Source organism: Argentina silus (assembly GCF_951799395.1).
Source record: "Argentina silus genome assembly, chromosome: 14".
NCBI classification, from domain to species: Eukaryota; Metazoa; Chordata; class Actinopteri; order Argentiniformes; family Argentinidae; genus Argentina; species Argentina silus.
Window position 1 is genome coordinate 19,767,236 of NC_139668.1, and position 12,764 is coordinate 19,779,999.

A 12,764-nucleotide genomic window follows, 5' to 3' on the forward strand; every position below is an offset into this window, starting at 1 on the left:
CTTTAACTTTACATATATCAATTTATCTTTACTCCTATAAACAGATAATCCTAAACTATAAGAAAAGTATCATTCATATATGTAACTAAAATATTCTATATGATTGGAAATGTATTTATAAAAGGTCACAGCCAACATTAAAAAAAGCTTTGGAATGACATACTGTCATCTTCTCTTTTGATAATCTTGGCATATGCTATAACAAAAAATGCATTTGCAATTGCATTCATGAAAAATTGCTAGACATTTGTTAAAGTCAGTCTCTGCAATTTACATGAATATCCAAATTTGGACCTCCTTTGATTGTTAGTGTTTTTGAGAAGGTTATGGTTATTTAGACAGGGATTTGAGCTTATTATTTCACAGTATGAGTTCACATTGCACAATACCTCTTTAGACTTATTCTGTAGGTCTGCAGCCTCTTTTTTCAAATTCTCCTTTTCTTTCTCAAGGTCAGCGATAGCTTTGCGTAGCTCATCAGCCTCTTTGGTGCTCTGTAATCTCTGCACCTCCAATTTTTCAACAACAACTTTATCTGCGGTTTCTTTCTCTGTCTCTTGAAGGCGGACTCTGATCTCATCCGCCTGTTTCTTGAATTTCTTAGCCTCCTTCTCTGCTTTGGACTGAGCATCGCTAAGCTGAGTCACCCTGAGTTTAAGCTTCTCTGCCTCTGCTGTTACTTCACGCTGCCTCTGGCGCTCAGCCTCCAGAGATTTCTGGAAGCCCTCCGTCTCGTCGGCCAGACGCTGCTGCATCTGCTGCTTGTCCTCCATCAATTTCTGGGCCTTCTCCTGGGCCTCATCCTTCTGTTTCTGGAGCTGCGCTGCTTCAGCTTTCAGTTTAGTCGCCTCTTGGATAGCTTGCATTTTTTCCTTCAGCATTTTCTCAGCGAGAGCCCTCTGCTGGGTGAGGTCGGTCTCAGCGATCTGCCTCTGTCTGGCTGCCTCCTGGGCCTCCAAGCTGAGCCTGGCGGCTTCCTCCGCCAGCTTTTTCATTTTCTCAGCTTCCTCCTCCAGGAACTTCTGAGTGTTGTCGTTATCTTTTTTCATGAGACGCTGATTCTCCTCCTCGATTCTGAGCTTCAGCTTAACCAGCTCCTCCATCTGGATTTTAACTCTGAACAATTCATCTTCCACCTGAGCTTTCTGCTTAACAGCGTCGCTAACTTCACCCTTCACCCTCTGCATCTCCTCGTCCAAAACAGATTTCTGCCTGTCGGTCTCATCCAGCTGCAGCTTCACCTTCGTCAGCTCCTTCTCAACCTGAGATTTCTGCTTCAACGTTTGTTCAGCCAGCTTCTTGTGCTTAGCCATCTCCGCATCGGCCTGCTGCTTCTGCTTGAGAGCAGCCGCCTCGGCCTCGCCTCTCTTGGAGGCCTCTTTCTCCGCTTCCTTCCTCAGCCTCTCTGCGTCCTCCTGCGCCTTGGCTTGCTTGGCAGCCTCAGCCTCAGCGGCTTCCTTCTGTTTCTCGGCATCCTCTGCTTTTTGACGGAGCAACGCGGCCTCCTTTTCAGCTTTCCCTCTGGCCTTCTCGGCAGCTTTGGCTAGCTTCTTAGCCTTGTCGAACTCCTCTTTCAGGTTTTCCTGGACGAGGGAGTCCTCTTTTTGCTTGACGAGAACATCCTGGGCCTTCTGTTCTGCAGCGCTGCACTTCTGCGCTGCCTCCTTGGCCAGAACAATCTGTTTCTCCGCCTCTTTATCGGCGCCCTCCTTCAGCTTGTTGGCCTCTGCAGCTTTCTTTTTGAGACGGTCCACTTCCTGCTGGGCTGCCTTGCGTTGTCGTGCTGCTTCTTCCTCTGCGGCAGTGATCTTCTTGACTTTCTCTTCAGCTTCTTTCCTCTTTTTCTCCTCCTCTAAAGCAAGCTTTCTGAGCTTCTCCGCCTCTTCCTGAGCTTTGACTTTGCTCTTCTGCGTCTCATCGGCAATGGTTTTCAGCTTATTCAACTCCAGCTCCAAGTCCAGCTTGCCTGTTGATGCTTTTTCAAAGTTGAGTTTGAGAATGCGAATCTCCTCTTCAACCACCCTCCTTTGCTTGATGGTTTCCTCTACAATCTTCTTCTGCCTCTCCAACTCAGAATCGGAGGATTTCTTCAGGTGGGCGATCTTTTCCTCAATGTCTTTCTTGTGCTCTGCCGCTTGGTCCTCCAAGGCCTTTCTCTGATAGGCTTCGTCTTCAGCTTTTCTCCTCAGCCGCTCATTTTCTGCCTCTTTGTCCTTCAGGGCAATCTCAGCTTCCGTTTTCAAGCGAGTTGCTTCGTTAATGGTTGACAGTTTTTCCTTGAGGACCTTCTCTGCCTCGGCTCTTTGCCGAGCTGCCTCGTCCTCTGCTATTTGCCTCTGTTTCTTTGCCTCCTCTGCAACTGACCTCAGCTTGGTCGCCTCTTCAGCAAGTTGCCTCATTCTGTTGGCCTCGGATTCGAGGAGCTGTTTGCTTTTTTCTGTGGTGGACATGGTCTCCTTCTCGGCTTTGTACTTCATCTGAAGGAGGATGTCCATTTCGCTTCTCACCTTGGCCAGTTCGTCCTCCAACTGCTTCCTCTGTGTCACTGCAGCAGTCACCTCGTTTTTAAGGCGCTGGAGCTCTCCGTCCAACAGGGAGCGCTGTTGCTCAGCGTGCTCAAAGTCGGCCCTCAAGCGGATTAGTTCTTGCTCTGCGGAGAGTTTCTGCTTGGCTGTTCCCTCAGCCAACTTTCTCTGTCTCTCCAGCTCCTTTTCCGCCGTTTCCTTTTGCTGCAGAGCAGTGTCCTCAGCCTTGGCCCGCTTCTTTGCCTCTCGCTCAGCCTCCTCTTTCTGCTTCTCCGCTTCCTCCTGGGCCTGGCTCTTCTTGTGGGCCTCCTCCTCAGCTTGGAGCCTCAAACGGAGTGCCTCGTTGGCCTTCTGCCTCCACTTCTCCAGCTCTTTCTCGGCTTCCTCCCTGGCTTTGTTGGCTTCCTCTTGTTGCTTCTTGAGGCGCTCTGCCTCCTCTTGCAGCTGAATAACGGTGCCCTGCTGTTGCTTCAGCGACGCCTCGAGTTTCGTGGTCTTCTCGTTAAACAACAAGCGCTTGCTTTGCAGCTCGGTGGCAGCGCTCTTCTGCGCCACCTCCTCCACGACCTTGATCTGCCTCTGTTTCTCCTCCTCCGCCTGCTTCATGCACCTCTCCGCCTCCTCGGCTTGCATCTTGAACTTCTGCAGCTCATCCAGGGCTTTCTGCTTTTGCTTGGCGGCCTCTTTCTCCGCCTCGGACTTGCGTTTCAGCTCCTCCTCGGCGTTGCGCTTCTTCTGCGTCTCCTCGTTCACCTGCTTGCGGAGCTTCTCCGCCTCCTCCTGCGCGGCCTTCCTCAGCCTCTCGGCCTCAGCAGCCATGTCCCTGAGCTGCTTGAGCTCTTCCTCGGCCGTGGCCTTCTGCTTCATGGTCATCTCCAGCTGGATCCTGATGATGTGGATCTCCTCCTCGATCTTGGTGCGGCTCTGCAGTGCCTCATCCACCTGCTGACTCTTGGATTTGATCTCCTGCTCTGACAGGTCCTTGAGCTGGTGCAGCTCCTGCTGTATGTTGTGCTTCTGCTTCTCGGCGTCCACCGCCACGACCTCCCTCCTAGTGACCTCCTCTTTCATCTGTAACTTAAGCTCTTGGGCTTCTTGCTCGGCCTTGGCGACGGCCTTAGCGTGCGCCGCGGCTAACTGCTTTTGCTTCTCTAACTCAGCCTGCATGTCGGCCATCTTTTTTCTTTCCTCTTCCTTAAGTTTTTCAGTAGCTTTCTGTATTAGTGGAAGCAAACAGTAAAGGGGATAAAAACAATGTTAGTTATTACAGTGTTATAACACCTATGTTTGAGTAGTTAGTAAGCACATGTAGGTACATATGGATGTATACATGAACAAAAAGTTAAGGATAGTTATTTCAAATGAAGCAATATTTGTATTTGCTTTGGGAAAATAATTAAAAATGTCTTGTCACATTTACTTAATGTATGGCACACAGAATGAGACTTCACAGCACAACACAACACTACACTTGGGATCTTGAATGGGATCATGCAGTTGAGTTTGTTTGTATTGTGGTATCTTTAATCTTAATCCTAAATCTTTCATATAATTAACTGAGAATCTAATTTATAATGATTTAGCCACTACTCTTGATCTTGACCTTGGACTTGGGACTGTATCACTTATTAAGGCGATATATGTCTACCCCTGGGGTCATCACACTTAACATTTAGTGTTGCCCCATTGCCCCTATACTCTAGTAACAACATTATAATAGCAGTGTGACAACATTGTAATAACACATTTTTATTCCACTTGTGTTTAATAGAACTGCTAAACGTAGTAATTAGTAATTGCCTGGCACATGGAGTACATTACATTACATTTACATTTATGGCATTTAGCAGACGCCTTTATCCAAAGCGTCTTACAACAAATATATTTGTTTAAGTAAGTGAATCATCTATTAATCAGTCATCATAAGATAAAGTAATCAATGCTCAGACCAGGGGCCATAGGCAGTCACAATGCTAGAAGAAGGATTTTTTTTTAACAGGAGAGAAACTTGTATAGGGGGGTAGTGGGGGTGAAGAGGTCTTTAGGAGGGACCGTTGAGATGTAGCCTGAAGAGATGGGTCTTCAATCTACGGCGGAGTTGTGCAGTTTGCGTTGTTATTAGGTGTTATTACACAAGTGGAACAAGGGGTAGTCCTTATTCCATGTGTGTATAATAACACATGTGTAATAACACAAACTGCTCAACTACATTACTATGCAATCGGAAAAGGAATTACTAATGTACTCTGAAATAGTATGGTAATACAATGCTGCTACTAGAGTAATTACGGTATAACTATGTACACATCCATCCTGGATATAAATGTGGTTTTTTTGGGGTCTGGCTCATGGACTAAAGGGACAGCAGCAGAGAGAAAATAATGAGACATAGCATGCATAGCAAGTGTATTAAGGACAGTGCGTAAGCATAGATTGAGCTTGTCTATTGATTAAAGACTATATTTTTACCACATTAAATACTCATTTAGCAATGTAGTGAGTAAAATATCCAAGTAGATCTGATGCTTCTGTATTCAAACAAGTCAATCTCTAGAACTCTGCCTTAGAGGAAACTGCTTAGTGATGCAGCAAATAAATGAGACTCACAAAAACATGGCACCACAAAATGACTACGGGCTAATGTCATTTACGAGACAGAAAAATGGACACTACGAGAAATGTGTATCCATCTCTGGTAAGAAAATGTTCATGTCATGTTGATTGTTAGGTATGTGTGAATGAAACACAGATGTTTAAAGACCGTTAACAGGGTTAGAAGTCCAATGATAAAGTGGTGATATGTGGTATGTACATTTATTCAAATACCTGGTGCTTTGTGGTTTATTCATCTCTTATGCGCCCAAACATGATTAATATTCATCATGATAAAGCACTGGCAAGCAGTTTTGAGAAGCAAACAAAAATACAAGGTTAGAAAATAACGAAAGGGGGAAACAAAACTGTTATTATTTGAAAATAATAATTCCGAGGTGGCAGTTGGTCAGACTGGAGCATCCTAATCACCAAATCAGATAAAAAGAGGGGGGGGGGGCGGAACTTTGGAAGAGAAAAAAAAAAAAAAGAGAAAAATAATAAATGAAAAAGCAAAAGAAGGGGGAATTAGAAAAAAAAAAAAAAGAGAGAGAGAAAAAAAGTGATGTTCGCTTCGGACCGAGGAGAAAACTGTACTAATAAATACTTGCAAAGTGTAATTTAGTGACAGATTGTACATCTATGCACCACAGAGTAAGGGGAATGAGAGACATACTGTTGGCGAGGAATGGGATGTGCTGCAACACTATAGCACTCAACGCTTTGCATACTACGCAGTTAGCCTCCTACGCTCAGTTCATATTTCATTCCTTCATAGATCCCATCAGCTAAATATATTTTGATCCCTTTTGAAAAACTATCCCTAACGCTCTTAAAAATGCCAACATTCTGAAACCATTTCATGTTTAATCAGGACAAAGACATATTAGGATTTCCCATACATGATTAATCTGTAAGATAATGTGTTTATGGTTAGTTTGTTTAAAGTTGTTGGGAGCAGAAGGAGCTGCTGCCCACTTTTGGAGTTTCGCTGCAATTACCTCATCATCCTCTAGGCGGAGCTGTGTGTTTGTGATGAACTTGATGTACTGGCTGGTGAGAGTCATCAGCTCGCTGTAGCGGGTCCTCAGAGTCACATACTGGAGACAGGAAAACATGTTGTCAGAAGTTGCTCTCATGATTCTTAACAACTTTAAAATGTTGTCAGAAGTTGTTCTCATGATTCTTAACCACTTTAAAACTAAAACTGCAGCTGTAAAAAAGCATACAAGTGACATCTGATCTGGTTATGTCTGCAAGACCTAGGCGTCCTCTTGGTTTGCTGGTCAGATGTGTGCCCTTTGCTGTGTCCCCTACCTCTTGTATGATATTATCAGAGGCAGACTCCATTTTGGTCTTCTTGAGGGGTGAAGCCAGGGGCTCCACTAGAGCCTTGTAGGTCACCACCTGGAGCTCGTAGTCCTGGAGACAAACACATGGATGTATTGGTCAGAGAAGACAACCAGCTCACAGGGACATCAGGGGAGGCTGGTGGAAGTAGAAATCGGAGGACGGGCTCATTGTAACGTATGAAATGGAATGAGGAATGGTATCAAACACACATGTTTGATACCATTCCTCATTCCATTTCATACATTACAGTGACAATGAGCCCATTTCATACATTACAATGAGCCCGTCCTCCGATTTCTACCTCCACCAGCCTCCCCTGATGGACATATTGGCCAGGCAAGAAGACTCAGCACTCAGGTTAGAAATACTTTGAACGCATAATTATTTAATGCATTGCAGTAGAGGTCAAGAAAGGACGTGTTTCGGCGTTCGCCTTCTTCAGCAAGACAATCACTGTACCTGGAAAATGATTTCAAATTAATTCTACATGTCATACGCACCTTGACTGCATCGATATATGCCTTCGCATGTTTCTGACACTCCTCAACCTTGTCTTTGTTTTTCTCGATCTCTTCAAGCAGTTTCTGTAATGGTAAAGGTGAAGATGTTAATAATGATGGTTCAGGTGCTCCCCAAGATAGGGCAGAGGCAGAAATCGGAGGATAGGCTCATTGTGATGCATGGAACGGAATGAGGAATGGTATGCAAACATATCATTCCTCATTCCGTTCCATGCCTCACTATGAGATCCTCCGATCTCTGCCTCCACCAGCCTCCCCTGATTGTATTGTTCTGGACTGTACCTTCTCCTGAGCCAGCTGCTCCTTGAGGGCCTTGCTGTCACGGATGGGCACGGCCTGGATCTTCTCCTGCCTCTGCTTGGCGTCGCCGATCCACCGGATCAGCCAATCGTAGCTCTCCCTGTAGGAGCGCATCTGCCTCCCCAGCAGGTCCAGCTCGTGTTCGCGCAGGTCTATCTGGGCGAACACTGCCTGCCAGCGCTCCTGCAGCCCCACCACCAGGTGGCGATAGTGCTCCAGCTCGGCATCGCGCTCGCTGTGGACCCTCGTCATCTGGTCGTTCACGGCGGTCGCCTGCAGGAGTTCTTCCTGGAGACTGTCGAACACGGCCTGGTCCCCTTCAGCCTCGCCACGCATTTTCTACCAGAGAGAGAGAGGGAGCGGAGGGGGGGGGGGGGGTGGTGGGGGGGGGGGGAGAGGGAGGAGGGGTGGGGAGAGGGAGAGGGCGGAGGGGGATAGAGGGAGGAGGGGAGGGAGAGGGAGGGGGGGAGAGAGAGAGGAGGGGGGGAGGGGGAGGAGGGGGGGAAAAAGAGGGGGAGAGAGATAGGAGAAAGAGGGGAAGAGAGAACAAGACCGAGAGAAGAGAACGACAAAGCGAGAGAGAGAGAGAGAGAGAGACAGAGAGAAGGAAAGAGACAGAGAGAGAGAGAGAGAGACAGAGAGAGACAGAGAGAAAAAGACACACAGACAGAGAGGAGGGGGGCGGAGGAGGGTGGAAGCACAGTATTACTTTTCGTCTCTTGTCTCTTGTCCATATGAAAGCATTGATCTTCACATCAATAAACGACAAACCAAATACAGTTCATGACAACTGAGTTACCTTGAGCTGGGTGCGGTAGTTCTCCACCTCCCTCTCATCCGTAGGCATCTTGTTGACGTCACGTAAACGGGTCTCGTACTTCTTAAGCGCGTCCTCGGCTCCTTTGGCGCTGCGGATCACCACGTTGATGGTCTTCAGTCTGGAAGCAGGGGATGTTTATAGGACAGCGTTAGCCTTCCGTTAGCATTAGCATCACCCTAACCCTAACCCGATTAAGATGAACATCTTTTTAAATTGTATTTTTATTAGCCACTCTTCAACGGAGGACCTAACAACTTTGTTTGTTGTATTTGTTTTCACAGCTTTTACATTTTATCTACAAGGTACTTATTTTTTTTGACAGAAAAAATGTTGGACTTGATTGGTAATTTCAATCGTTTCTGCTGTCGTTCGTTCGGTATTATTTCTTGTGTACATCTGTGATGTATTTCAATGATTGATATACGTAGTTACAGTAACCTAACCCTAACCCTAACCCTAACCCGTGAGGAGCTTTGATTGATATACGTAGTTACAGTAACCTAACCTAACCCTAACCCTAACCCGTGAGGAGCTTTGATTGATATACGTAGTTACAGTAACCTAACCTAACCCTAACCCTAACCCGTGAGGAGCTTTGATTGATATACGTAGTTACAGTAACCTAACCTAACCCTAACCCTAACCCGTGAGGAGCTTTGATTGATATACGTAGTTACAGTAACCTAACCCTAACCCTAACCCTAACCCGTGAGGAGCTTTGATTGATATACGTAGTTACAGTCGACCCGTGAGGAGCTTTGATTGATATACGTAGTTACAGTCGACCCGTGAGGAGCTTTGATTGATATACGTAGTTACAGTCGACCCGTGAGGAGCTTTGAGCATTTGGAAAAGCTCTTTATTTTATAAATCCAATCAACTGTCATAACTCTGAGTTGGGTTTGGAGCTTACTTGTCCAGGTAGACGGAGGACAGGCTGTAGACATGCTCCATCTTCTTCATGGTGACGTCCAGCTCAGAGCGCAGCACCGGGGCTGAGTTGGACTGCTGTGGAGAGGCCAGGACCTCCTCTGTCTGCTCCACCACACTGCTCAGGTCCTTCTTCAAGCCCTCCAGCTCTGACTGGACTTTCTATGGACGGAGAACGGAGGGAATAAGATGTTATTTAATAGATTTTTCTTAAATATGTTTTTTAGGGCATTTCTGCTTTATTGGGACAGAGACAGTAGAGACTGACAGGAAGGATGGGTGAGAGAGAGGAGGGATGACATGCAAGACGTGTCGAGGGTCGGAATCGAACCAGGAACCTTGCGGTTATGCGGTACGCGCATTAGTATGCTACGCCAATAAGCACCCCGTTTTATTTTATTTGAATAATAAATAATCTCTCGATTGAGATTGAGATTGAGATTCTGGGAGTGTAGGAGAGGAAGGGAGCGCTGACTGATAGAATCTGTGGCGTAAACTTCACCCGGTAGAGTCGATACTTTCCTCCCCCGAACCCACGGTTCGCCATCTCCATTTATGGAGTCTGACTCAGTGAGACCAAACAATAAATGACCAAACAATGGAGTTGTTAACAAGCTAAAACAACAGTATCAACACGGAAGATATCAATACATTGTCCTCGTCTTTGAGATGTTTATGTCATGTCTGTGTTTCAAGGGAGGCTGGTGGAGGTGGAAATCGGAGGACGGGCTCATTGTAATGCATGGAACGGAATGAGGAATGGTATCAAGGACGGCTTTGAAAGCCGTAACACAAAACATAGCAGGGGAGGCTGGTGGAGGTAGAAATCGGAGGATTCTCCCCTGCTATGTTTTGTGTTATGGCTTTCAAAGCCAGGGAAAAGCTCAGACTAATACAACACAGCATGACTGATCTAATCACGTTGTTGTCCCTTCTTCTGTCTAACTTAATTTAGTCCCCTTAACAATAACCACATGTTGAGTCATGGAGCCGGGCTTGATATAAAATAGGCCGATTATTTATTTTGGTCTCATAATTCGTCCTAATTCTGCCATTAGCTTCTGTCTTTGGTCTGGGCCCAGGGCTTCAGTTTAGACATTGATTTGTGGATGTTTTTTAGTTGAGAAACGAACAAACAAGTATCAGGTTCCAACAACCATTGTTAGATCAAAGACGCCCAAGTTGGCCACGGACACCCGGGACGCCTTGTGCCGTTTTTTTGGGGGGGGAAAACGCTTGCCCTTCAATAAGTCTTATTGCAGGTCCCTGACAGACACCCTGCAGCAGAGAGGACAACCCTCACCCTCACCATTAGGACCACATTAAACCCAACTGTGCCCTCTGTAATATCACCCTTGGGGATTACATCATCGACTCTTAGAGGTACCTAACGACCCCTGTGGGGGTCAACATAGATCATTTTGGAAGGGGGGGGGGGGGGCTGATTCTTCGCCATTTGTATATTCAACCCATGTGTGGGTTGTGACCAATGAACATGGTGATGTCACCAGTGAACATAGATCATTTTGAAAGGGGGGGTGGGGGGGGGGCATTGATATTTTAATTCTTATGGAAGTGTGGGGGGGGGGGGGTGGGTCTGAGTCGTTATGGGGGTGCCTGTCTGTGTCTTGAGACCTTGGGGAAAATGCACTTTAAAACGAAATAAACTTGAGTATTACCCTCACCCCTAACCCCTAACCCTAATTCTAACCCTAACCCCTAACCCTAACCATTAGTACCATATTAAACATTCATCATCATCATTGTACCTTCTGTTCGGCGGTCTTCAGAGCGCAGGCCTTGAGCGGCTCCTTGTCGACGGGCTGGCGCAGACGCATCACGGTGCGGGTCTCACAGCCCTCCAGCTTCAGACGCAGGTCCTTGATCCGGGTCAGGTAGCCCCGACACACAGACTCGTCCTGCTCGCCTGGGGAGAGATGATCCAGCAGGTTAACCCACCAACTGCCAAAGAGCTCCGGAACACTCACCACCTAGAGTGTTCCAAGTGTTCTATGTGGTGTTCACCTAGCAACAACACTCTGACTGGCTCCAAAACGTAGAATCATAATTTATGCATTTTGGGTGAATAAAGAGTTCACGAGGACTGATTTACACCAGATGAGGTCAGATGGAGACTAGGTTGAAGTGTCATTAGATAGGCTCTGGTTGTCTGATTAACAATGTATTCAGTGATATGAGGCTGGTGGAGGTGGATATCGGAGGACGGGCTCATTGTAATGGATGGGACGAGATGTGTCTGATGTGTCTGATGTGTTCCTCATTCCATTCCATGCATTACATTGAGCCCGTCCTCTGGTTTCTACCTCCACCAGCCTCCCCTTGGGAGGACATACAGTAAGTTTTCACTTCCAATTATTTAGTTACATGGTGTGGTGTTCGTGGTACTGTAATTTTATACGATCCTTAATCCATAATTGATGTCCCCAAAATATGAATGTAAATCACTTCTGATGGGAAGTTATGATCAACATTATTGTGTCAGTAATTGGTTCATCAAGTCACATCAAAGGGAATCACTCAAGCTCTGGTTATGATCATGCAGGCACAGATTCAGAATAGACACGTTTTTAGATCACAGAACACTGCAACGCAGCAACACACGCGCATGCGTCCGGTCAAGGAAAGGCAATTAAAAAGTGGAGTTAGAGATGACAATGGAACCAATGATGATCCAGATGAGAGATGTAGATGGAGCGATATGACACACGCACGCACGCACGCACACACACACACACACGCGCGCGCGCGCACACCTACACACACACACACACACACACACACACAGAAACACGCACACACACATACACATACACACACATACACGCACACGCGCACACACACACACACACACACACACACACACACACACACACACACACACACACACACACACACACACAGAAACACACATACACACAAACACAGCCCCTATGTTCATCAACCCTAATCAACAGTATTACTGCAGAGTGCAGACACACAAAAAGCTCAGCCAGTCAAACTGCTTAGTCTCAAACTGCAACCAAAGATCTTACCTCCAGTGGGCGCCAACGAGCCTGGAATGTGAATTCAACAGTTAACCACTATCTTAGTACCCATGCCTAAGATAATGAATCTCAACATGTTCAACAATGAATGAATGAATGAATACACGGACATTGGAAATAATCATAATGTTCATGTACAGAAAATTAAATGTGAACCAATTTAATAATGTTCAGCTCTTCAATTGATAACATCAAAAGACACATCAATGTGAGGCAAACACAGTTATGGTTGAATGTCTCTGGCTATGGCATGCTGATGAATGATGTCTCCAATGTGCACCCAGTTTATCCTTGACTTCCCCTACAAGTCTACACATTTTACATGTTTTATTTAACCTTTTTTTATTTATCGAGGGAAAACACACCGAGACCAAGGTCTCTTTTGCAGGTGCGCCGTTGTCCACAATATAAATACAATTTCCAAACAACACAGTAAATATACAACACAATCAAACACAAAATACACACGAAAGGATGCCTCTACGAATGTGTGGCTCAGTGTCATTAAGGTGTACCATGACCCGTTGGACAGCACCTCCGGTCCCGACTACACCTTAACCCTAACCCTAACCCTATCCTGTACTATGACCCGTTCGACAGCACCTCCGGTCCCGACTACACCCCAACCCTACCACAGCAGTCCATCATCACCCACCTT

The 12,764-nt window shown here is 46.2% G+C and overlaps 1 protein-coding gene across 1 annotated transcript in view; it reads right to left on the reverse strand.

The window, feature by feature from the left end:
• The window catches only part of pleca (plectin a), a 49,580-nt gene that overhangs the window by 7,269 nt on the left and 29,547 nt on the right, over window positions 1-12,764 (reverse strand). The window contains exons 24-32 of the mRNA XM_083684282.1: window positions 12,095-12,115; window positions 10,811-10,968; window positions 9,025-9,203; window positions 8,091-8,229; window positions 7,274-7,630; window positions 6,971-7,054; window positions 6,435-6,539; window positions 6,119-6,217; window positions 390-3,740 (exon numbers count right to left, since the gene is read on the reverse strand). Of these exons, the coding sequence (XP_083540408.1) occupies window positions 390-3,740; window positions 6,119-6,217; window positions 6,435-6,539; window positions 6,971-7,054; window positions 7,274-7,630; window positions 8,091-8,229; window positions 9,025-9,203; window positions 10,811-10,968; window positions 12,095-12,115 (4,493 nt within the window). The remainder of the gene's footprint in view (window positions 1-389; window positions 3,741-6,118; window positions 6,218-6,434; window positions 6,540-6,970; window positions 7,055-7,273; window positions 7,631-8,090; window positions 8,230-9,024; window positions 9,204-10,810; window positions 10,969-12,094; window positions 12,116-12,764) is intronic.